This window comes from Acanthopagrus latus, chromosome 17, assembly GCF_904848185.1.
Source record: "Acanthopagrus latus isolate v.2019 chromosome 17, fAcaLat1.1, whole genome shotgun sequence".
NCBI lineage: Eukaryota > Metazoa > Chordata > Actinopteri > Spariformes > Sparidae > Acanthopagrus > Acanthopagrus latus.
In genome coordinates, this window is record NC_051055.1 from 8,388,391 (window position 1) to 8,414,659 (window position 26,269).

The 26,269-nt window shown below is 43.2% G+C and overlaps 1 protein-coding gene across 13 annotated transcripts in view; it reads left to right on the top strand.

The window, feature by feature from the left end:
• Window positions 1-26,269, top strand: part of LOC119006805 (plectin-like) — a 135,804-nt gene that overhangs the window by 108,265 nt on the left and 1,270 nt on the right. For 7 of the 13 annotated variants that reach the window (XM_037075902.1, XM_037075903.1, XM_037075895.1 and 4 more), the window contains 27 exons: window positions 1,550-1,665; window positions 1,819-1,922; window positions 3,024-3,143; window positions 3,961-4,056; window positions 4,151-4,278; window positions 5,441-5,534; window positions 5,949-6,103; window positions 6,230-6,548; window positions 6,636-6,713; window positions 6,836-6,997; window positions 7,094-7,198; window positions 7,292-7,387; window positions 7,499-7,624; window positions 7,816-7,968; window positions 8,094-8,248; window positions 8,480-8,606; window positions 9,058-9,241; window positions 9,355-9,378; window positions 10,002-10,159; window positions 10,972-11,150; window positions 11,256-11,394; window positions 11,657-12,013; window positions 12,103-12,186; window positions 12,290-12,394; window positions 12,515-12,613; window positions 14,543-17,896; window positions 19,137-26,226. In XM_037075902.1, coding sequence (XP_036931797.1) covers window positions 1,550-1,665; window positions 1,819-1,922; window positions 3,024-3,143; window positions 3,961-4,056; window positions 4,151-4,278; window positions 5,441-5,534; window positions 5,949-6,103; window positions 6,230-6,548; window positions 6,636-6,713; window positions 6,836-6,997; window positions 7,094-7,198; window positions 7,292-7,387; window positions 7,499-7,624; window positions 7,816-7,968; window positions 8,094-8,248; window positions 8,480-8,606; window positions 9,058-9,241; window positions 9,355-9,378; window positions 10,002-10,159; window positions 10,972-11,150; window positions 11,256-11,394; window positions 11,657-12,013; window positions 12,103-12,186; window positions 12,290-12,394; window positions 12,515-12,613; window positions 14,543-17,896; window positions 19,137-25,301 — 12,982 coding nt within the window. In that variant the 3' untranslated portion in view covers window positions 25,302-26,226. The remainder of the gene's footprint in view (window positions 1-1,549; window positions 1,666-1,818; window positions 1,923-3,023; window positions 3,144-3,960; window positions 4,057-4,150; window positions 4,279-5,440; window positions 5,535-5,948; window positions 6,104-6,229; window positions 6,549-6,635; window positions 6,714-6,835; window positions 6,998-7,093; window positions 7,199-7,291; window positions 7,388-7,498; window positions 7,625-7,815; window positions 7,969-8,093; window positions 8,249-8,479; window positions 8,607-9,057; window positions 9,242-9,354; window positions 9,379-10,001; window positions 10,160-10,971; window positions 11,151-11,255; window positions 11,395-11,656; window positions 12,014-12,102; window positions 12,187-12,289; window positions 12,395-12,514; window positions 12,614-14,542; window positions 17,897-19,136; window positions 26,227-26,269) is intronic. The other 6 variants (XM_037075905.1, XM_037075896.1, XM_037075900.1 and 3 more) reach the window with 1 other exon arrangement.

The following is a 26,269-nucleotide window of genomic DNA, read 5'->3' on the forward strand; positions in this document are numbered from 1 at the left end:
AGGTGTCCTCCTGGGACTCGGGCCGAGGTTCCAATAGCTCAGGGGCCCGCTCGAGCAGTGACGAACTGGGCAAAGGATGGAGGGCCCAGAGCTTTCACGGAAGAGAGGGAAGGAGCGTGACCAGCCCCTCTATGCCAAGGAAGCAGTACTCTGTTCGGGAAGTCCGCTGTGTGGAGTCTTCTCCTGTTTATGGACAGATTGCGGGCCATTCCACTCTACGTGTCAGACAGCTGTATGAATCTGCCTTTACTGTTGCTTTGTGCACACACTGCCTTTGTTTAGTATCATCGTCAGTGCTGCAGGGATGTGCATTGCACATTTGAATTTCTGGATTTGGTAACGGCTTCAGCTATGAGATTGAGGAGTGAGAACCAGAGGGGTGTAAGTGCCATTGACCAACTTTTCAAGACAGCCAAAACACAAAATAACAATGCTTTGAGCCTGCTTTGTTTATCTGATTAAATTAATGGACAATATTTTGACATTTACTGAGTTTTGTATTATATTAAATGCACTTTGCCATTTTATCTTTTGATCAATTTCTATGACTTGGTTTAGAATCCCCATGTGTGCTTTTGGTGGTAGAAAAGAGCCCCTCAGGAGTTTTCATTTGATATACATACATATATGTCTCATTTACACCCAAAATGTCATTTATGCATCTCTGGTTCTCACCCCTTGATATTACGAGTGAAAGCAGGTACTCTAATAGTTGAGTATGATTGCTTGATAGATGAGGTTCAGTGATGCACTCATTCATGTTCTGCACTCTGAAGACATGAACTCTTGCCTGTTCTGGATGTCAAGGTGCAAGCGGCTGCCAACTCAGAATCTGTCAGCCTTAAAAACGTAAGCCGCTCGATAAATTACATTCCACCTACAGATGCGCTGACATTTGCCAGAGAGTCAAACGTCCAGAGGGCAGAAAGGCAGGTGCTTGTACAGGGTTGGCAGAAAGTGAAGAGCCTGTAGCCATTGGCAGAAGTTCTTTGAAAAGCATACTCATTTTTCAATTTTATTTAGCCTTCCATTTTTTCCCCCCTTTTCCCAACTTTTGATTTTGTTTTTCTGAGGCTAAAACTACAAGGAATACAAGAGAGCATATGCACAAAGTACCCACTTAGCCACTAAAGTAGCATCTAAAAAATAACAAAACTTGTCAACCAGAAAATGTGTTGAAATTCACACTTGGAGGTGATAGTCTGCATGTAATTAAGATTAACACTCCCTCAGTGCTCTGAGCTTCCAGTCAGAGAGAATCAACTAAGGTGGCTGCTGGCCACATAGTTGATTGAGTGCACAAGCTAACAGCAGCCATTCTTCGCAGCATGGTTTGGAGGATGAATTTGACAGGTGGCCAATTCTTATGTATTGATCCTTAAGTGCAGCTTTACAGTTGCCCTGCTGAGTCAATATAGACCCATGGCAGATTTCAAAATGGACACCCTTGATGGAAATGATTATAGTATACATACCACCACTGATGATAGCTTACCTGTCTCATCTGGACCCTGTTGGTAATTAATTGTCCATGTTTGTGTTCCCTCAGTCCCAGACTCGTCGACATGGGCAGAGTGTACCGACAGACCAACCTGGAGAACCTGGAACAGGCCTTCGGTGTGGCGGAGAGAGACCTGGGAGTGACACGCCTCCTGGACCCCGAGGGTAAGACAGCCCTAAAGCAACAAAGGGCCTGTTTATTGACACTGATGATAGTTTTATTCAATTAAGTCTTTACAAGTTACTGGCTGTGAATAATCATTTGCAACATAAAATGATGAGATGGCATGTAATGTGATTTTCCCCTCATGGTTTCAGATGTCGACGTCCCACACCCCGACGAGAAGTCCATCATCACTTATGTGTCATCCCTGTACGATGCCATGCCACGGGTTGATGTGCACGATGGCGCCAGAGCAAACGTGAGCAGAACTTGTTTTCCATTGACATGAATCTCAGTTTAAGTCCCCCTCCTCGAAGAAAGTGTCTTTCTTTTTGTTCCTCCTGTTGAATTTTTGAGCATTTAGCATTTATTTGGTGTACATTTTCAATGCGCTCACTGAAAATCTGATTTTAGGAGGCAGTCCTAAGAGCATGGCGTGTGACGTCACAAATAGTTCAGAAGCCAATCCCATATTCAGCATACAGCAGTGTGATGTGGAAACTCTAATGCACATACACAGAAAATGGACTTTGCAGACATTTTTTGTCCAACAGTCAAACTTGTGAACTGAAAAATATATACAAAATTTATGATATAATCTGTATTTCCTAATGAGGGAGAAGGAGAAGGCGCCATTTTAAGGATCTTAAGAAGTACATTAGCGAAACGTCGTGCATTAATACATAACTGGAGGGGATTTTTCTAAATTCTATAAATAAATGTGCTTGAGGGTAACAGAAATGTTAGCTGTAATTGGATCTGGTTTGATGCTTGATCAGATTTAATCAAAATGCAACAGGCTTGTGACTGCTTATAAGTGAGCTTTTGTAACCAGTGTTTTCTAATGTCTCCACAAGAGAAATAGGAGTCTTGTGAAACCAAGTTGCAGGAAATTAGCAGCCTGTGTTGTTTACAATGCACAAGCTGGAGGGATGGGCTCGAATGCATTGTCACACATCATCCGTGTCACATAAAACATACTGTAGAGTAGTTCATACAGACGTACTCTTTGGACTCGTGCTGTGCTGCTGCGCTTGACGACTAATGTAAAGGTGAACACTGATCTCACATCGTTGCCCCCATGCACGCAACTAAAACCGCGCACACTCAATGAGAAAGAATGACAGAAATAAGCTTCTGTCTGTCTCCCACCGTTGTCTTCCCTCTCCAGCCGTCCTCTCCCCCCTTCAACACCCCCGACTCCACTCACACAAGACCTGGATTGTTGTTACCAAATTGAGTTTGGTGTGGTGTGTGAGTTATCGAACATGGAGACGCAGGAGAAAAAAAAAAAAAAACAGCCCTCCTGTCTGCTGTTGTTAAACCCCCACTTATCTTTTTTCTGCTGTGTTGGCTGCAGGAGCTGGAGCTGCGCTGGCAGGAGTACTACGAGCTGGTGACACTTCTGCTCCAGTGGATCCGCCACCATGTCACCATCTTCGAGGAGAGGAAGTTCCCTGGCAGCTATGAGGAGATAGAGGTGAGATGATATCCTGATCTTATGTTTCATTTTCTTACTTTATGGGTATTTTTTTGCAGGAAAAACAGTGTTCCTCGTAATGTTCCCCAAGAAAAAGTTCTCTTTATGTAATTAAAATAAGATTACCTAAAACACTGTGTGTATATTTAATAACTTAAGTATTGTGAAAAAGAGGTTCTGGCAGCCAAACTACTGTTAGATCAAAGAACGCGCTTACACAGTGTCTAGCTAGATAGAGGCGACTGTAGTGCCAGCCATTGTTGCACTGTAGGTGGGGCAGCGCTGAGAAAATGCAGCCAAAAGGCAAATCCTGCTGAACTTAATCCTCAGGAGAATCTCCACCGTGCCACTCCCTGTCAGCGCTGCAGAACAAAAGCATAGCGTGACTTCAGGTTTATTCTTCATTCGCTTTGAAGGCAAGCTTTTAGCAGAATCAAAAGCAGAGGTTTTGGACATGCGTCTATGAAACAGTCCGGTTGGAGAATGACTACCATTTTTGTCAGTAATATAGGCAGTGAAGTTATTTAACACGTTGTAAGTTCAACTCAGTTTGCAACTAGTTACAGGAATGAGGGAATAATACAATTGAGCACCCTACTGTATACCGACTATAAGGGCTGTAGTGTGACGTGTTACCTTAATGTACTTATCCTGTTCAGGAAATTAAGATTTCAAATGCATTTAACTTATCCAAGTGCAAGACATTTCCCTTAAAAGTAAAGCCAGGGTTGTTGGCTGATACTTTTTTTTCTTTTCAGATGTCTTGGACAAAAATCTAATTTAACTTGTATTTATCTGTGTGTATTTTTCTCTTTAGCTTCTTTGGCGGCAGTTCTTGAAGTTCAAAGAGACTGAGCTGCCAGTGAAGGAGACGGACAAGAACCGGTCAAAACACATCTACCAGTCCTTTGAGGCAAGCTAACGCAAATTTTCCATTCCTTCATGTTATGTTGCACTCTGTCCTACTGAGTTAAGTATTTATGTATTCTACTCCCTCCTGCCCACAGAGTGCCGTGCAGGCTGGTCAGGTGAAGGTCCCTCCAGGCTACCATCCCATTGATGTGGAGAAAGAATGGGGTCGACTTCATGTGGCCATTCTGGAAAGAGAACGTCTGCTCAGGATAGAGTTTGAAAGGTTAGGATAACATAATATAAACATGTTATTATATGATGATAATATAATATAATGTTTTAAGATTTTTTATAAAACTTTTTTTAAATAATATATGATAATACAGGGTGCAAATTTACAGTTGGCAAATAAATAAATAAAGGATATTGATGTTTCATACAGTAGTCATATATAGAGATGACACAACCTGCTTCTCCATAACACACCATTAATTTGTCATAATGAGTCAGACTGCAGGTGCAGAAAGAGAATGCTAAAGTAGCTTGTTTCAACGGCGTGAAAAGGTGCTGTCATATCAGTTATCAAGATCAATTATTTTATTATTATATCACTATTAATCATTGCTCATGCTTTCTGAAAAGTGCCATTCAGTTTAAGGCTAGTAGCCTAGCTTTAGCCTCAGATAAAGAATGTCAGCTACATTTGTTTCTGACTCTGGCCACAGTCGATTCTTTATGAGACAACTTGGTATTTTACTGTCATAGATAGATGTATAATTGTCCTGTTTTGGATAAATCTAACCAGATGCAGCCTAAGCATTCTGGTGAAACACTGTATTTCCTGTCATTTTATGTGATAGCATGTATCAAAATGCAATAGATTTGTGGCTCTCTCCGACAACATGAATAGATATAATTGCATTTTGACAGATAGGGATGGGCATTTGAGTTTTATGTATTTGGAGTAGTGCTGCGTCATGCCAGGAAAATGGGATGTCTTCATGTCACGAGATTGCCCGGTCAGCTTGCAGCCTGTTAGCCTTGTTTGGTTCTGAGAAGTGGAATGACCGAATAAGCAGACTGAATGCCTTTGTCAGAAAACGGCGACATTTGTGTCTCACTCTGCGCTGCTACTTGGCAGAGTGTTTTCCCAGGACACAATGAGATTGTGAGAGGAACCGACAGTCTAGTGGCTGGGACTGTAATCTTTATGAAAGTGCTGAGGGATGGCATTTGTGAGTGACCCTCATAAATTGGAGTATTTGCTGCAACGCAGGTGCCCGTAAGTAGTGAGCTTTAGCTTCTGGTGGTATTACTACTATTAGGTTGTCTAAAACAGGTTTTTAGTCCTGGTAATATCAAGGAAAGAGTTGATTCTGTGAGACCAGGATCATAACTGTTGTATCTGTTTCATTGATCCCTAACCCTTTACATGAATTATCCAGACTCGAGAGGCTCCAGAGGATTGTCAGTAAAGTCCAGATGGAGTCGGGGTTGTGTGATGAGCAGCTCAGTCACCTGGAGACCCTGCTGCAGATGGTGAGTCCTACTCAGGCCTGACATTAGAAATGCTTTGATTTGTGTTCACAAAGAAGACAGAATCCAAATAATTAAGAAGGTGATCATACATCACTTGTCAGGCCATGTGGCTTCTGTTCGTTTCATTGTGACCAAGGATCACAAGGTTTGGATTTTAAGTTTTTAAATGCTAAATTAACCTTTGAAAATAAATCAGCTGTTCAGTGGCGCCAGTCCTGCTGCTGGCATCAGCATACATGACAGTCATCTGGTATCACTCAATCCAAAATACAGCCTCTTCCAATTATCCCTCCAAAGGTCATCTATCTGCTAAATATGTAAAGCTGTCAATCACTGTCTTAAGCCTTTATTTTTCTTAATAATTTTGGTGACATATTGAAAAGAAGAAAATTAATGTTGCTTTCATCCCTTCAGGACATTCGTCTGCTGAGCGCAGGGAAGCCAGCTCAGCACACGGCAGAGGTGGAGAGGGAGCTGGACAAGGCAGTCAACATGATCCGCCTGCTCTTCAATGATGTGCAGGTGCTCAAGGATGGGCGCCACCCTCAGGCAGAACAGATGTACCGCAGGTGGGTGGACACACTGTGACGTAATACACCCTGATACAAAACTGTTCCGAGGCACAGAGCTTAATTAAAAAAAAACAAAAAAACATGTGTATGAAGTATAAAGGACTGTACTTCTCATCTCCACAGGGTTTACCGGCTCGATGAGCGCCTGGTGAACCTGCGCAGCGATTACAACCTCCGTCTGAAGTCTGCTGTGACCACCGTCAAGGTCCCCATGCAGCAGACCACCCAGCAGACCATGAAGGTGCGGCCTGAGCTGGACGATGTGACCCTTCGCTACATCCAAGACCTCTTGGCCTGGGTGGAGGAAAACCAGCATCGCATTGATGAAGCCCAGTGGGGCTCTGATCTGCCCTCTGTGGAGTCCCAGCTGGGCAGCCACAGAGGCCTGCACCAGACTGTGGAGGACTTCCGATCCAAGATCGAACGGGCCCGCGCTGATGAGGTAGGACTTTAATCAGAAACATTGATGTTACATACTGTCTGACGTTGTGCTGTTGATTTTAAAAGTATCCTCTGTTGTATTCTCCAGACGCAGCTGTCTCCTGTCAGCAAGGGTGCGTACAGAGATTACCTGGGTAAACTGGACCTTCAGTATGGCAAACTACTGGTAAATATTTTCATATTCAAAGCATATTTCAGCATCTAATTTTACATTCTCTGTAAAGAATGTAAAGGATCTTGATTGCATTTATTTAAGTGATTTTTTTTTTTGTCTGTTTTTTCTTTCAGAACTCTTCCAAGTCCCGCCTAAGGAACTTGGATTCCCTCCACGCCTTCGTCAGCGCTGCCACTAAGGAACTGATGTGGTTAAATGACAAAGAAGAGGAGGAGGTCAACTTCGACTGGAGTGACAGGAACAGCAACATGACGGCCAAGAAAGACAACTACTCTGTGTGTTTTTGGACCTCAACACATCCTTGTGTTTGCATAAAAAGTCATGATTTTGCCCCAAAGATTGTCATTAACCGTTCAATTTGGATTGTTTAGGGTCTGATGCGAGAGCTGGAGCTGAGGGAGAAGAAGGTCAACGACATCCAGGCCACGGGAGACAAGTTAGTCAGGGATGGACATCCTGGCAAGAAGACAGTTGAGGTAATTATTTAACTTAACCCAGCAGAACAGTAAAACCTGCATGCAATATAAAAGCTGCTGAGTCAAATCTAAACTCTTCTCTCTCTCTTGCAGTCCTTCACAGCTGCCCTGCAGACTCAGTGGAGCTGGATCCTGCAGCTGTGCTGCTGTATCGAAGCTCATCTCAAAGAAAACACAGCCTACTACCAGGTATGGAAGGAGCAATAATAGTGAAGACTAATCCATGGAATCCTATTAACCCTACAATAAACATCCATCTCTGTATGTAGACCAAAGATTCATGACGTCCTCTCTTTGCAGTTCTTTGCCGATGTTAAAGAGGCTCAGGACAAGATGAAGAAAATGCAGGAGAACATGAAAAAGAAGTACAGTTGTGATCGCTCCACCACTGCCACGCGGCTGGAGGACCTGCTGCAGGATGCTGTGGTGAGTGATGGCTCCTTACGCAGATCCATCTGGATGTACGTGCACAGGATCGTACCACGTTAACTTCTTAAGAAAATGCTGATGGAATAAAAAGATATGATTATTTTCATTCAAAAATAAATGTGTTATATTAGAAAGCTAGGAAACGTTTTATTCTAATTTTGTTTTTTTTTATTAATCGTGATTACCAGGAGGAGAGAGAACAGCTGAATGAATTCAAGACCCTTGCAACCGGCCTGAACAAGAGAGCCAAGTCCATCATCCAGCTCAAACCACGAAACCCCACCCACTCAATCAAAGGCAAACTGCCCATTCAGGCTGTCTGCGACTTCAAGCAGCAGGAGGTTAGATCTACCTGCTCACAGTCCATAGTGATGTGTTAGAATCCCCAGAGTGTTTATGCTCATCGCAGAGCCTCAGCACGCCCCCCTCTAATGTGTCTATATATCAACCTACGATTGTGTTTCAGATCACCGTTCACAAAGGCGATGAGTGCGCGCTCCTCAACAACTCTCAGCCCTTCAAGTGGAAGGTCCTGAACCGCTCTGGACACGAGGCGGTGGTGCCCTCCGTCTGCTTCATGGTGCCGCCAGTCAACAAGGAGGCGATGGACGGCGTGGCCAGGTGAGAACACAGCAAAACAGAATGAGGTTTAAGAGAAAAGTGTCTAATTTTTACGGCATATGTAATGCTGCAGATAACATTTTAACTAGAAACCAATTTGGGAATTTTCTGCACTGTTTCTCTCGACTCTTACATAATGCGTTTAGTACTCTGTAATGGCAAAGTATAATCTCTTAGTTAGTGACTGTTTCCTAATTCTTGCATTCTGTCGGTGTCCCTGTGCTGCTCCAGTCTGGATGCAGGTCATCAGCAGATGGTCTCTATGTGGCAGAGGCTCCATGTAGACATGAAGAGCTTGCTGTCATGGCAGTACCTGATGAGAGACTACACACAGATCCGCTCCTGGAACATCACCATGGTGAGTGTGAGCCTTACAGAGATGTTATATTGGGGCTGGTGCAAACTTTGATCACAGGCAAAACTTATTTTATAACTTATTAGCTGTAAATAGCTAATAGAAGCTAAATGATTTAATAAAGGTTTGAGAGGATTACACAGTTCCCCTAAATCATGTTATTTTAAGGGCAGGTTATGCAGGGAAATGCAATTTGGAATCAAATGAAATTACTGCAGGCAGTGGAAAGACTGCATTAGCCTTGATAAAGTTAACAAGGAAACCATTGAGGATATCTTTCTCCTCCAATAATTCTGTACATTTCAGTCCATGAAATCAGCATGACTCCTAAAATCCATCATTAAAATCAAATTACAACATCAGACAGCATCAATTCTAGATTATAAAGTTGAATTTCACTGACGTCCTGCCTCCTAATCCCTCTTCCCTCTGTTTTTTTTTTCCTCCTGTGCAGTTAAAGACCATGAAACCAGAGGAATACCGGCTGGTGATGAGGAACCTGGAGCTCCACTACCAGGACTACATGCGGGACAGCCAGGACTCGCAGCTCTTCGGCCCAGATGACCGCATGCAGATCGAGGAGGACTACACCAAGTCCACCCAGCATTTCGACAGCCTCATTCGCTCCATGGAGAAAGGTAACATTCCTTTGCCTAAACAGCACGTTAGCTTTTGATCACGTATGGTTATATATGACGGGAATATAAGCGTATAGATACTTTACAGTATGTAATTGTCATTCACCTTTCAGGACTAATGGTTGTTAGGCACAAAGGTGAGTCATTTCAAGACAGGCAAAGCTGCAGCTCACCAAGCTAGTGTGTGTACATGCTTATAAGCCTCGGATGAGATGCTCAAAAATAACCAGTACTGTTGGTTTAGAGTTCTGACTGCATGTTGTTTTTGTTCCTACCATAAGTTGCTTTTTTGGGTCTTTTTTTTTGCAGCTCTGCACAAAGTAGAATCCAGATTTTGTAGGTCAATCTACAGAATGTTGCACTTTTTGCACATCACATAATAGAGTGATTACTGCTACTAGGTAGAATATACTTGCGACTCCATAAACTGTGTGCTGTGACTTTGATATAGGTAGAACTATGTGTGTTGCGCCACAAAACATGAGGAGCTGCATGTGATTGTGCTTTAAATGCACTGCAGATGTTGTAGATGTTGGGAAAAAAAAAGCTGATCTGAGAATGTGAAAAATGTTTAGAAAGATGTGGACATGTCCTTTAGTGGTAAAATGTAAACAAAACCAAATCATAAACATGGCACACATTGAGTATTTCTACATTCTTAATGGATCAAAAATCAATTTTCCCCCAACCTAATTGTTTGGCTTAATAGAATGTCTGTTCGATCCTGCTGTACTAAACTAATGAGAGTGCTGCTCCACAGGTCAACAGGATGAGACTCTGTGTAAGAACTACCTCTCTGAGATCAAGGACCTGCGTCTGCGTATCGAGGACTGCGAGGCCGGGACTGTGGCCCGCATACGCAGACCTGTGGAGAAGGAACCTCTGAAAGAGTGCGTCCAGAAGACAACGGAGCAGAAGGTAATGTACTCAAATGAACTCTGTAACATGTTGAAATAGCACGTGACGCCACTCAATCATCATCACATCTTTTACACCAAATCACCAAATTAATTAAACATTAACAGACCATTAGGAGACTGCAACTACCGGCCAGAGGGATTCTCACAAGGGCGGGTTTGCATCAATTAAAATCCTATGCAAGAGGAAATGTATTGACGATTCTGAGGAAAGATACTGTAGTTGAGTTTCATTTGCAGGTTGTCCAACATCAGCCCTTTGGGTTGTTGGCTCAGCAGCAAGTGTCAGTACTTGATGACCTGGGACCTTTCCCCAGAATCGCCGACTCCACTTTTCATGTAGAGATACAACTTGTCCGGAGCCTTTGCATTTGATCACGCTGATGCCATTTTGAACATATCATGACCTCGCCTCATTTTCAGATACACCTGAAGCAACTTCCTTTGAAGGCAAAACATCAGTAACATGTTTTTTTTAGCAGCAAACATGACCTAGGGGCAAAACTTAAAAAAAAAATCCATGCAGTTTTGCAATCAGCGTTGCTTTCAAGTGTGAAAATACAGCTGAGAATTGTGAGTTTGTATGCAGTTCTGAGGGAGCTGCAGGGTTTGTCAGGCCTGCTGATTACCTTCCCCTGCAGCTGCTCGGGTCCCTCGCGACCTCAGAATGTGTGCTGTTCCTCTGGCCAATCCTTGCAAAATAGTAAACAATGACTCAGTGTCAGTCAATTTATTTATTTTTTATTTTTTCCATGTTGAACCTCATTCAAGTTTTAAATCCATTGCATGTTGTTGTCTTCGTCTGTCGAGTAGAAAGTCCAGGTGGAGCTTGAAGGTCTCAAGAAGGACCTGAACAAGGTGTCCGCAAAGACAAAAGAGGTCTTGGCCTCCCCCCAGCAGACTGCCTCTGCTCCCGTCCTGCGCTCAGAGCTCGACCTCACCGTGGAGAAGATGGATCACACCCACATGCTCTCCTCTGTTTATCTCGAGAAGTGAGTCCCCGGGCCGCTCACTCCTGAGAGTTAATAGAAAATGAACTGTATCATGCTTAACCTATGCCTTGCTAATTCATTAACTCCTCTTTTTTCTTGCCCCAGGCTGAAGACTGTGGAAATGGTCATCCGTAACACACAGGGCGCCGAGGGAGTTCTCAAGCAGTATGAGGACTGCCTGCGCGAGGTTCACACCGTCCCCAATGATGTCAAGGAAGTTGAGACTTACAGAACAAAGCTCAAGGTAAACGGCAGATGATTCTTTTACTTTTACTGCTGATTATTTTACTTCATTTTACACTGGGTTTCACAACAGAGAATGAAGAATTCAGCAGGTGTGTGGGTTGAGTAACATGACATCTGTTAGAGAATACTTGCATACACACAGACACAAATCATCCTCTCTGCTGGGCGTGAACAGCTCCCGTAGTTCAGCCTAGTTTTTATTGATTTTCACGTTGTGTGCTCTCTGCTGAATAGCCTTTTATTCTGTATGAAATCTGCAGAAAATGCGAGCCGAGGCTGAGGGCGAACAGCCAGTGTTTGACTCTCTGGAAGCAGAGCTGAAGAAGGCCACTGCCGTGAGCGACAAGATGTCCCGCGTCCACAGCGAGCGCGACGCTGAGCTGGACCACTACCGCCAGCTCCTGTCCAGCCTCCAGGACCGCTGGAAGGCCGTGTTCTCACAGATTGACCTTCGCCAGAGAGAGCTAGAGCAGCTCGGCCGCCAGCTGGGCTACTATCGCGAGAGCTACGACTGGCTGATCCGCTGGATCAACGACGCCAAGCAAAGGCAGGAGAAGATCCAGGCTGTGACCATCACTGACAGCAAGACTCTGAAAGAACAGCTGGCTCAGGAGAAGGTATGTTGTGTACCATTAGATATGACCACCACTCTTTTTATTTATTTAACATAAAACGAATGAGCTCAACTCTTTTTTCTCCTTCTCAGAAACTGCTGGAGGAGGTTGAGGGCAACAAAGACAAAGTTGATGAGTGTCAAAAATATGCTAAAGCATACATTGATACCATTAAGGTAAGCATTAAACAACACAAGTCTTCATTGATTATTGTAAATATTTGTAAAGATGTAGAGTAAGTATTTGTTGAGTAACTGATTTCTGTTTTTTTTCAAATAGGACTACGAACTCCAGCTGGTGGCCTACAAAGCTCAGGTGGAGCCTCTTGCTTCTCCCTTGAAGAAAACCAAACTGGATTCTGCTTCTGACAACATCATTCAGGAGGTCTGGCTTGACAGATTTTGTAGAAATAGAATATTTTTTTAAAGGACAGCTTAACCATTTCACATGCATGTCGCTGAAAATGACGCATTCCTAAGTGCTGTTTGTTTCTCCCTGTATTAGTATGTCACACTGAGGACCAAGTACAGTGAGCTGATGACTCTGACGAGTCAGTACATCAAGTTCATCACCGACTCGCAACGCCGCTTGGAGGACGAGGAGGTGCGTGACAACTGGCTGAGGATCCCAAACAAACTAAATTCTAACATTGATCTAACCAACCAAATAATGAACCAACCAACAAACGCGACGACCCGCCGAATGCATGCACCCACTGTTCTGTGTCCCGCATACACACATACAGACAGACACGCACCTATACACACACATTACATTAATGTACGGGTGACAAATACGATCCTTTGCACTGGTAACGCATGAAACATTGGCATGCTGTAGCTGATCTACAGTATTAGCTGGACAAACAGGGATTTGTTGCAGCATATGGCTTTATGTGCCTTAAGTAGTGAAAAAGTGTTAGTACAACTGTGGATGAAAACAAAATAGTAATTTCAAACGTATGATGCATGGGTTGTGAGTGTGTTTGCATTCAAGAGAATACAGTCTTTAAATAGATTATTTGTCAATGTCAGCTCGAAACCAGACAGGATTAATGCAGGACACTGTGTGTTTGTATTATCTACTCCATCTCCATCCATTGTGTGTATTGTGCCACTGTAGGTTTAGACTGAGGGGTTCTTTCTTTCACTACGATTTTCCTTTCCTTTCTTTTCCCTCCGGCCACTCCCCCCCCTCACCCCTGAGGTTAAGACTTAATGGTTCAGCCTTGGTCTTCAGCTCTCCTTTTTGTTCCAAATTAACACAAGTTTAAAGTTTTACGTTACTTTCTAACCCTAATGTTTCGTTTGTTTCTTTGCCTCTCTTAACTGCTTGCCAGTGCTTAGCCATGATGAATGCGTAACTTGTTTGAGCATAAAGAGGTAAATTATTCTCAGTGTCTCAAGTACCTTCTGTGCTGTGTAATCTCTATTCCCTCTGTCGTCCTAACATCTGTGTCTCTGTCACACTGCATTTTGGCTTTCCCTGGCTTATTTATTTATTTATGTATTTATTTTTTCGTGCTTTCACTGCAGTAGTATTACAGTAACTCTCCCGCTGTCTTAAGTGTCATTGTCATCCTTACTTGCACTTAATTTATTTTTTTTCTGCCTACTACTTTTTTTTGTGTTTCTTACACTTCCTGGAGTCATGAACTTGTTTTCTAACTTACACATCTGAACCTCTTATCTTGACTTTGCCTTTCTTTTCCATTCCATTTTGTGGCAATTAGTGATTCAAAGAACCCCCAATGCATGGGATGAGATAAAAACCAAAAGTGAATGGTGTGAATAATACTCTAACAAGAGGCAGTTTGTACTTACGAAAAAAAAAAAAAAAAAGAATTTTGTCTACAAATGTTCCCACACATTCCAATTTGATGGGAAACACTTCAACAGAAAACTACCTTAAACCACTACTTTTTGAACTAATTAAGTTAAACATACGTATACATTGAATTGTTATAAAACAAAGATGTGTGAGAGACACAAGAATATTCCTGCCACTTATGCCATACATCTAAAATTAAATATCTAAACAAATTATTTCCACTATTTGAGAAGAAATAATGCTAAATTAGACTTTTATAATGAATTATTTATTTAAATTGAAGTTTTTTAGTTACAGCTACAGTTGCATGCCATATGATTTTCTTGCTGTGTTGTGAAGTGATATTTTGTTTCCATACATTAATTCATACATTCCCGTCATCCATGTTTTTTTCCTGAATTGTCTTGTCATGAATTATTTTTAATTGCATCGTGAATTTAACATCACCTTAATGAATGTGCATCTAATTTGCATCTAGTGATTGTTGTTTGACTTGATCTTTAAGCTAACTTTAACAATTAACATTCCCTGGCTAATACGTTACATTACTTTGCTCTTATTCCAGTGGGATTAGGCTGCGATTACAACAGTAATTGCAATTTAAATCCACACTGTAATGAGCTTGTTAATGTAAAGTGTTACCCTTTAACATGTCATGCTTGATTATAATCCTTTCTTTACCATTTGCTTCCACTAATGCAGAAAGCTGCAGAGAAACTCAAAGCGGAAGAGCAGAAAAAAATGGCCATGATGCAGGCCGAGTTAGACAAACAGAAGCAGTTAGCTGAAGTTCACGCAAAGGCCATTGCCAAAGCTGAGAAAGAGGCTCAAGAGCTGAAGCTCAGAATGCAGGAAGAAGTAAACAGGAGAGAAGATGCTGTTGTAGATGCAGAAAAGCAAAAGCACAACATCCAGCTGGAACTGCACGAGCTCAAAAACCTCTCGGAGCAGCAAATCATGGACAAAAGTAAGCAGGTGGACGACGCTCTTCAAAGCAGAGTCAAGATTGAGGAGGAAATCCGCCTCATCAGACTCCAACTTGAGACAACCGTAAAGCAAAAATCTACTGCGGAATCTGAGCTCAAGCAACTTCGTGACCGAGCAGCTGAGGCAGAGAAACTCCGAAAGGCCGCCCAGGAAGAAGCTGAGAAGCTCCGCAAACAAGTCAACGAGGAGACCCAGAAAAAGCGCATGGCAGAAGAGGAGCTCAAACGCAAAGCCGAGGCAGAGAAGGAAGCTGCTAAGCAAAAGCAGAAAGCTCTGGAAGACCTTGAAAACCTCAAGAGGCAGGCCGAGGAGGCAGAAAGGCAAGTGAAGCAAGCAGAGATTGAAAAGGAGAGACAAATCCAGGTTGCTCATGTGGCAGCCCAAAAAAGTGCTGCAGCTGAGCTTCAGAGCAAACACATGTCCTTTGTGGAAAAGACCTCGAAGTTAGAGGAATCACTCAAACAAGAGCATGGTGCTGTCCTTCAGCTGCAACATGAAGCAGCAGCTCTCAAGAAACAACAGGAGGATGCGGAAAGGGCCAGAGAAGAAGCCGAAAAAGAGCTCGAGAAATGGAGGCAGAAAGCCAACGAGGCGCTCCGTCTAAGACTCCAGGCTGAGGAAGAAGCCCACAAAAAGAGCCTTGCTCAAGAAGATGCTGAGAAACAAAAGGAGGAGGCTGAGCGTGAGGCTAAAAAGAGAGCCAAAGCTGAAGATTCAGCCCTTAAGCAGAAAGAAATGGCTGAGAATGAACTCGAGAGGCAGAGGAAGGTTGCTGAGAGCACAGCCCAGCAGAAACTGACTGCAGAACAGGAGCTGATCCGACTTAGGGCAGACTTTGACAATGCAGAACAGCAGAGATCCCTCCTTGAAGATGAACTTTACCGCCTGAAGAATGAAGTTGTTGCTGCTCAGCAACAGAGGAAGCAGCTGGAGGATGAACTGGCCAAAGTGAGGAGTGAAATGGATGTACTCATTCAGCTTAAATCCAAGGCAGAAAAGGAGACCATGTCCAACTCAGAGAGGAGCAAACAGCTTCTTGAGGTTGAAGCCACCAAGATGAGGGACCTGGCTGAGGAAGCGAGCAAGCTTCGAGCCATTGCAGAGGAGGCCAAGCATCAGCGTCAAGTTGCTGAGGAAGAGGCCGCTCGCCAGAGAGCAGAGGCCGAAAGGATCCTCAAAGAGAAGCTGGCTGCAATCAGCGATGCAACTCGTTTAAAAACAGAGGCTGAAATTGCCCTGAAAGAGAAGGAGGCAGAAAACGAAAGACTCCGACGGCAAGCTGAGGATGAGGCTTACCAGAGGAAAGCTCTTGAAGACCAGGCCAACCAGCACAAGCAACAGATTGAAGAAAAGATCGTTCTACTCAAAAAATCATCTGAGGCTGAAATGGAGAGACAGAGGGCCATTGTGGATGACACACTCAAACAGAGGCGAGTCGTCGAGGAAGAAATCCGAATTCTTAAACTCAACTTTGAAAAGGCTTCATCTGGAAAACTGGATCTGGAGCTAGAGCTGAACAAGCTGAAGAACATTGCAGAGGAAACTCAACAAAGCAAACTCCGAGCAGAGGAGGAGGCAGAAAAACTAAGGAAGCTTGCCCTTGAGGAGGAGAAGAGGAGGAGGGAAGCAGAGGAAAAGGTTAAGAAGATTGCCGCTGCAGAGGAGGAGGCAGCCAGACAACGCCAGGCAGCCCAAGATGAGCTCGATCGTTTGAAAAAGAAAGCCGAGGAAGCCAGAAAGCAGAAAGACGATGCTGACAAAGAAGCAGAGAAACAGATCTTAATGGCCCAACAAGCAGCCCAGAAATGCAGTGCGGCTGAGCAACAAGTCCAAAGTGTCCTTGCTCAACAGAAGGAAGATACCATCATGCAGACAAAGCTTAAAGAAGAGTACGAGAAAGCCAAGAAGCTTGCCAAACAGGCAGAGGCTGCCAAGGAGAAGGCAGAGAGGGAGGCAGCTCTCCTTCGTCAACAAGCAGAGGAAGCAGAGCGACAAAAGGCAGCAGCTGAGCAAGAAGCTGCAAACCAAGCCAAAGCTCAGGAGGATGCTGAGAGGTTGAGGAAGGAGGCTGAATTTGAAGCAGCTAAACGAGCACAAGCAGAAAATGCGGCACTCAAGCAGAAGCAGCAAGCCGATGCTGAAATGGCGAAGCACAAAAAACTGGCAGAGCAAACATTAAAACAGAAGTTCCAAGTGGAGCAAGAGCTCACAAAGGTTAAACTCAAGCTTGATGAAACCGATAAGCAGAAATCCGTCCTTGATGAAGAGCTGCAGCGCTTGAAGGATGAGGTTGACGATGCTGTCAAACAAAGGGGCCAGGTGGAGGAGGAGCTGTTGAAAGTCAAGGTGCAGATGGAGGAACTTCTCAAATTAAAACTCAGGATTGAGGAGGAAAATCAACGCCTCATCAAGAAAGACAAAGATAACACACAAAAATTCCTCGCCAAGGAGGCTGACAACATGAAAAAGCTGGCAGAGGATGCTGCTAGACTGAGTGTAGAGGCCCAGGAGGCTGCACGCTTGAGACAGATTGCAGAAGATGACCTCAATCAACAACGAGCTCTTGCAGATAAAATGCTCAAAGAGAAAATGCAGGCCATACAAGAGGCATCTAGACTTAGAGCTGAGGCCGAGATGCTCCAAAGGCAGAAGGACTTGGCTCAGGAGCAGGCACAGAAGCTGCTGGAGGATAAACAACTGATGCAACAGCGTCTGGACGAGGAAACCGAGGAATACCAGAAGTCACTTGAAGCAGAAAGGAAAAGGCAGCTGGAGATCATTGCTGAATCCGAAAAACTCAAGCTTCAGGTTTCTCAGCTCAGTGAAGCCCAGGCTAAAGCCCAAGAGGAGGCTAAAAAGTTCAAGAAACAAGCTGATTCGATTGCATCCCGCCTTCATGAGACTGAACTAGCCACCCAAGAAAAAATGACTGTAGTGGAAAAACTGGAAGTCGCGAGACTTACTTCCAGCAAAGAGGCTGACGATTTACGCAAAGCTATTGCAGACCTAGAGAAGGAGAAGTCTAGACTGAAAAAAGAGGCTGAAGACCTTCAAAATAAGTCTAAAGAGGTATTGTGTCAAAAATGGCATAACATAGCAGCTTATGTCATTGTTAACTATATCTGAAAACTAACACACTTCTTTCTTAAATTTCCTCTATCCCTTTCTTTGATCACTAATCATGAAACCATATCTATAATTTGATATATGATTTTCTTTTTGATTTTTTTTACAGTGCACTGTGCTCATGCAGATCATTTCTTGAATGTTCCCCGCATCCTGGAATGTTTCTTCATTTTGAAAACACGCTTCATATTTCTTTCAGCTTTGAATCTCAGTTCCACCTCAGCTCCAAAATCAACTGCATCATTTGAAGTCTGATTAGATTTAATTAGATATGATAAAACATCAGCAATTAAGTTAAACAAAAAGATCTGTCTGGATCAACAATTAGAGAGTTAGGCTAGTATTACAGTTCACCAGAAGATTTACTGGAACCAGTAACCTTTATATCAATGCTCAGTGAGATTTAAAAGAATCTGAAATCTTCACTGCTGCCTGTATTTGCAGGATAAAGAGTAAATTCAAACACAACTATTAGCTTCCAAGAAAATGAGATTTGTCATTTATCGTCAAGTTCCCAGTTTATGATGCTCAGTATTCACGTTGAATGCTGAGAATTGCCACCGATGCTACATGCTAAAAACTTTTAGCAGACATATGACCATACCCGTTTAGCGGCCCACTCTCCTTCTGACATGACCATTACATGCACTGGTATGAATCATTTTACACAAAAGGCATTCACACTGCCTTGTTGACAAATGTGAGTTGGTCTCATCCACAAACCCCACCCCTAGGTTTGCAACCATTTAATCAAAGTTGAATTACAACACATGAAATAACACAAAATCTGTGCTATCCTAAAGGAGTCTGAGCTAGCAAAATAATATTATGGAAATTGCAGATTTTCATGGTTGGACTTTATAATTTTAGTGTAAATACAAAAAAAAACACTAAAATGATATCTTGAAATGAATGAATCTTGAAACAAGGGCACCAGAGAAAAAGTACATTTGTTTGACAAAACTCTGAACAGCCAGATTTTGACTAGGGAATTGTTTTTATCTCCATACAGTATGCAAAAGCAGAGTGCATTGTAAAAATTATATCTAATACAGATTAAATATACACAATTAAAATTTTCAAGATAAAACATAATATTGTTTCATAAACAAGATGTAAAGAATCTATATGCATTACCAGTATCTTTGTTGTGACTTATTTTTTCTATTTTGTCCTCTATCAGATGGCTGATGCACAGCAGAAACAAATCGAACATGAGAAGACAGTTCTCCAGCAGACATTCCTGTCAGAAAAGGAAATGCTGTTGAAGAAGGAGAAGCTCATTGAAGAAGAGAAAAAGAGGCTGGAGAGCCAGTTTGAAGAAGAAGTCAAAAAGGCCAAAGCTCTCAAAGACGAACAGGAACGCCAGAAACAGCAGATGGAGGATGAGAAGAAGAAACTCCAGGCTACCATGGATGCTGCCCTCAACAAACAAAAAGAGGCTGAGAAAGAGATGCATAACAAGCAAAAAGAAATGAAGGAATTGGAGAGGAAGAGACTGGAGCAGGAAAGGATTCTTGCAGAAGAGAATCAGAAACTGCGTGAGAAGCTGCAACAGCTTGAGGAAGCACAGAAAGACCAACCAGACAAAGAGGTCATCCATGTAACAATGGTTGAGACAACAAAGAATGTTTACAATGGCCAAAATGTCGGTGATGTGGTAGACAGTGCAGAGAAGAAACCAGATCCCTTGGCTTTCAACGGAATCCGTGAAAAGGTACCTGCAAGCAGACTTCATGACCTCGGTCTTTTACCCAAGAAGGACTTTGACAAGCTGAAAAATGGCAAAACCACTGTGCAAGAACTTGGCCAGACAGAAAATCTTCAAAAAATTCTTAAAGGAAAGAATGGCATTGCTGGTGTTTTGACACCATCTAATCAAAAACTGTCGATCTATCAAGCATCAAAAGAGAAGAAGATTACTCCAGGCACAGGCATAATCCTTCTTGAAGCCCAAGCAGCTACTGGTTCTATTTTAGACCCCATTAAGAACCAGAAACTTTCCGTTAATGAAGCTGTCAAGGAAGGCGTAATTGGCCCCGAACTGCACAACAAAATGCTTTCAGCTGAGAGGGCAGTTGTTGGCTACAAAGATCCATACACTGGTGGGAAGATCTCTGTCTTTGAAGCAATGAAGAAGGGTCTGATAGAACATGATCATGCCATCAGAGTCCTTGAAGCTCAATGTGCAACCGGTGGCATCATCGACCCCATCAACAGTCACCGTGTACCTAATGAAATAGCCTACAAACAGGGACAATATGATCACGAAATGAACAAAATTATGGAAAATCCTTCAGATGACACAAAGGGATACTTTGACCCCAGCACTCAGGAACCTTTGACATATTCTGAGCTGATGAAGAGATGCACCACTGACCCAGACACAGGCATGCTACTACTGCCTATCACAGACAAAGCTGCTCAGTGCTCAAGTATATACACAGAAGAGGAGACCAAGGATGTGTTCAGCAAAACAACTGTGTCCGTGCCATTTGGAAGATTCAAGGGAAAGACTGTCACCATATGGGAAATAATCAATTCTGAGTACTTCACAGAAGACCAGAAGAAGGACCTTCTCCGTCAATACAAAACAGGCAAAATCACAATTGAGAAAATCATCAAGATTGTGATCACTGTGGCAGAGGAGAAAGAGAAGAAGAATGAAATTACCTTTGACGGTCTGAGAGCACCTGTCCCTGCCACTGAGCTCCTGGAATCCAAAATCATTGATAAAGACCTGTACAACAAATTGCACAAGGGCAATAAGACAGTCAAAGAGGTGTCTGAAATGGAGCCTGTCCACAAAGCACTGAAGGGTACAAACTGCATCGCAGGTGTATTCATTGAACCATCCAAGGAGACAATGTCCTTTTATCAAGCTATGAAGAAAGACATGATGAGGCCAGGACCTGCCTTGAAAATGCTTGAAGCCCAAGCAGGAACCGGTTATGTGGTTGACCCTGTTGATAATAAGAAGTACACTGTTGATGAAGCTGTAAAAGCAGGTGTCGTTGGTCCTGAGCTGCATGAAAAACTCCTGTCTGCAGAGCGAGCTGTGACCGGCTACAAAGACCCTTACACTGGGAAGACTGTATCTCTGTTCCAGGCAATGAAAAAAGATCTCATACCCAAAGAACAAGGAATCCGGCTGCTTGATGCCCAAATGGCCACTGGTGGCATTATTGATCCAGTAAACAGCCATCACATTCCTCATGATGTGGCCTGCAAGAGAAATTATTTTGATGATGAAATGAAACAAAACCTCAGCAGCCCCACTGACGAAACTAAATGCTTCTTTGACCCCAACACAAAAGAAAATGTCACATACCCAGAGCTCTTCAAGAGATGTGTCACTGACAAGAAAACTGGCCTCCAGCTTCTGCCTCTTTCTGAAGAAGCCATCAATGCAAAGGAGGAGCTAGCATACACTGAAGCCCAAACAAAAGAGGCTATGACACAGGCAACTGTGGAACTTGACTCTGGACCATTCAAGGGCAGGAAGATGACCATCTGGGAAATTCTCAACTCTGAATATCTCACTGAGGAACAAAGGCTTGACTTGCTCAGACAGTTTAGGTCAGGAAAGATTACAATTGAAAAGATTATCAAGATCATGATCACAGTTGTAAATGAGAAAGAGGCCCAGAAACAAGAAAAGACCAGCTTCAAGGGACTCAGAGCCCCTGTCCCAGCAGACTCTCTGTATGATTCCAAAATTATTGACAAGTCAACCTTTGACCTCCTTAAACAAGGCAAAACAACACCCAAACAAGTCAGCAAGAATCCTGATGTCAATAAATACCTCCAAGGCTCTGATAGCATTGCTGGCATTTGCCTGGGCCCAACAAAAGACACAATGAGCATTTATGAGGCAATGAAGAAAAAGCTCCTCAGACACAACACAGGTCTTTCACTTCTTGAGGCCCAGGCTGCCACTGGGTTCATGGTGGATCCAGTGAAAAAACAGTGTCTGTCAGTAGATGAGGCAGTGAAGTCAGGCCTTGTTGGTCCAGAGCTACATGAAAAACTCCTGTCTGCAGAAAAAGCCGTCACTGGCTATAAAGATCCATTCACAGGCAACAAAGTCTCCCTCTTTGAAGCAATGCAAAAAGATCTCATCTTGAAAGAGCATGCAATGCCAATGTTAGAAGCACAGATGGTTAGTGGAGGAATCATCGACCCTGTAAACAGCCACCGTGTCCCAATTGATGTTGCATATCAGAAGAACATATTCAACCAAAAAACTGCCAAGAACCTGTCCGAGCCATCTAATGAGAACAAGGCTTACTCAGACCCAGAAACTGATGAGAATGTGACCTACAAACAGCTTAAAGACAAGTGCCAGAAAGATCCAGAGACAGGCCTTTACATCCTCCCACTCTCCAAACCTCAGTCTCCTACTGTTGTGGAAAAGACTTACCTCTACACAGAGGAACAAACACAGAGTGATCTGGCCAGCACCCAGATTGACATTCCAATTGAGGGCTTTGCTGATAAACCAATGAACCTCTGGGATATCATGAACTCAAATTTGCTTCCAGATCAGGAGAGGCAGAGGCTCATGGAAGAATATCGCTCTGGTAATATCACTAAAGAGCGTATGATCATCATTATCATTGAGATCATGGAGCAGAGAGAGATCATCAGAAATGATAGTCCACTGTCATATAAGACTATCAGGAGAAGGATAACCATTGAGGAGCTCTACAATGCCCGGATCATTGATTTGGAGACATACAACCTCATTAAACAGGGCAAGAGAGACATCCGTGACATAATGGAGATGACCAGTGTGAAACAGTATCTCTATGGCACAGGCTGTGTGGCTGGGGTCACAACTGACTCAAGCTCCAAGATGAGCATATACCAAGGAATGAAGAGAGGTTTCATTAAACCAGAAGTAGCCCTCAGTCTCCTAGAAGCACAAGCTGCAACAGGATTCATTGTCGATCCAGTTAAAAATGAAACACTCACAGTTGACGAAGCTGTCCGTAAGGGTATTGTTGGCCCTGAGATCCATGATAAACTTCTTTCAGCTGAGAGAGCAGTCACAGGATACAAAGATCCATACAGTGGGAAAATTATCTCTCTTTTCCAGGCCATGAAGAAGGACCTTGTCCCAGAGGATTACGCTCTGAAAATGTTGGAGGCACAAACTGCCACTGGTGGCATTATTGATCCTGAATTCCAGTTCCACTTGCCAGCAGATGTTGCCATGCAAAGAGGTTATATCAATAAGGAAACCAATGAAAAGCTGACTGACAGTGTCAAAGGATTTGTTGACCCTGTCACTGAGGAGAACTTGTCTTATGCACAGCTGCTCAAGAGATGCAAGTTAGATGGTGGGTTACGCCTACTCTCCCTAGGAGACAAGAGACTGATGTTCAAGGGTCTGAGGAAACAGATCACAATGGAGGAGCTGCTCCGCTCACAAATTATTGACCAGCAGACAGTCACTGAACTGAATGAGGGTCTTATTTCAGTGGAGGAGGTCAGCAGTAGACTATCAAGGTACCTCGAGGGCACAAGCTGCATTGCTGGTGTATTTTTGGAGACTTCAAAGGAGCGTCTGTCAATTTACCAGGCCATGAAGAAGAACATGATTAGGCCAGGCACTGCATTTGAACTCCTTGAGGCCCAGGCAGCCACAGGCTACGTCATTGATCCAATCAAAAACCTCAAACTGACTGTCAGTGAAGCAGTGAGAATGGGAATTGTAGGACCAGAATTCAAAGACAAGCTCCTCTCTGCTGAGCGTGCAGTGACAGGATACAGAGATCCTTATTCAGGCAAAACTATCTCCCTGTTCCAGGCCATGAAAAAGGGTCTAATCCTGAAAGATCACGGTATCCGTCTCCTGGAAGCCCAGATTGCCACTGGTGGAATCATTGACCCAGAGGAAAGTCACCGTGTGCCAGTCGAGGTGGCCTACAAACGTGGCTTCTTTGATGAGGAAATGAATGAGATCCTGACAGATCCATCTGATGACACCAAAGGCTTCTTTGATCCCAACACTGAGGAAAACCTTACCTACCTCGGGCTCATGGAAAGGTGCATCACTGATCCTGACACTGGCCTGGTGCTCCTGCTACTGAAAGAAAAGAAGCGAGAAAGGAAGACCTCCTCCAAATCCTCTGTTCGTAAACGCAGAGTTGTCATCGTAGACCCAGAGACAGGCAAAGAAATGACAGTGTATGAGGCCTACAGGAAGGGACTCATTGACCACCAAACCTACCTTGAGCTTGCTGAGCAGGAGTGTGAATGGGAAGAGATCACAATGACCTCCTCTGATGGTACTGTCAAGTCCATTATCATTGACAGGAGGTCAGGGAGACAGTATGATGTTGACGATGCTCTTGCGCGTGGCCTCATTGACCAGAATGCTCTTGATACATACAGATCTGGAAACCTGGCCATCACAGAATTTGCTGACATGCTCTCTGGAAACATGGGAGGCTTCCGCTCCCGCTCATCCTCCTTCGGATCCACCACTGGTTCTACCTACTCGTCTCCCATGAGCCCCATACCCTCCATTAAACCACCGGCAGTCATATGGAATGATCCAACAGAGGAGACAGGCCCCATTGCTGGGATCTTAGACATAGACACACTGGAGAAGGTGTCAATCACTGAGGCCATACACAGAAACCTGGTAGACAACATCTCAGGCCAAAGATTGTTGGAGGCCCAAGCCTGCACTGGAGGAATAATTGACCCTACAACAGGGGAGAGATTCTCAGTCACTGATGCTACAGAAAAAGGCCTTGTAGATAAAGTCATGGTTGATCGACTCAACCTGGCTCAAAAAGCATTCAATGGATTTGAAGACCCCAGAACTAAAGTGAAGATGTCTGCTTCTCAGGCTCTAAAGAAGGGCTGGTTGTACTATGAGGCTGGGCAGCGTTTCCTTGAGATCCAATATCTGACTGGAGGACTTATTGAGCCTGATGTTGAAGGCAGAGTGTCTCTGGACGAATCCATCAGGAAGGGCACGATCGATGCCCGCACTGCACAGAAACTGAGAGATGTCAATGCTTACTCTAAATATCTTACTGACCCCAAAACCAAACTGAAAATCTCCTTCAAAGATGCCATGGACAAAAGCATGGTCGAGGAAGGCTCCAGCCTAAGGCTCCTGGAGGCCTCCTCACAGTCCAGCAAAGGCCTCTACAGTCCTTACAATGCCAGTAACCCTGGATCTGCCTATGGCTCTCGGACTGGCTCAAGGACTGGATCCCGAACAGGCTCCAGGAGAGGCAGCATTGATGCTGGTTCTGGCTTCAGCATGAACTTCTCATCGTCCTCCTTCACATCCTCTTCAACCGGCTACAGCCGCAGATTCTGATTAGCTAGTTCAGTTCCTAACAACTTTTGACTTAGAACCAACAATACTAATGCAAGTCACAGTTGCATTTCACATAGGAAAAAAAGAGTTACAATAACATAGAAAATATAATTTATTTATTCTGCCCTGAATATTATCACATCAAAAGAATTGCCTTGGCAATGCATTTTTTTCTAATAGAACAGTTGTCTACACCTGTGCCTCATATATAGAGACATAACAAAGCATTGCTAGATATAAAATATATTAATTTTCTTTTTAAAGTCACTTTATATTTTACAAAGCAAAACATACAATTTTCTGCTTTTTTAAGTGACTATAGTTTTAATTTGTTCAAATAATGTATACTTGTGCTTTCTGAAACTAATATATACTGTAAGTATGTCAAACAGAAATATTTTTCCAGTATTCCTTGTTTCCTTTAAAATTCAAGAATATTTGTCTATTTTTTATCTTTTTGACAGTACTACTTAATGCGATATTGTATGTCAATTTAGTTCTAATGTTTTAAACAGACTCTAAAATACATAGATGCCTTCAAATCTCTGAATGTTTGTATAGAGATTTTGTGTTAATGTTTTCATGTTAAATGTTGCCTAACTTAAACGTACACTCAGTAAGAATACACCTGTGAGACACTACCAAATGAGACACAGTAGGAATACAACACTGATAAGAAGTGCCAGAATTAAAATTATGCAGACTGCTCTGAAACCTGTTTCACATGACATTACCTTGTACTTATGCCCACTTATAGTCAGTGTGCTTTTGCATCCTTTAACCTCATTACACCATTGTTTTATACACTCCAAGTTTTGGATTCTTTATATTCACCATCGTTCAAGTGTTCCTGGTAAATCCCAAGATGATGTCAGACTTCATCCTGCTCTCCCATACAGACCAGCCTCCTGTTATTTTGGTTCTTGTAAGTTGAATGTTGTTGTTTTTTTTTTTTCCTTTGTTTCGTT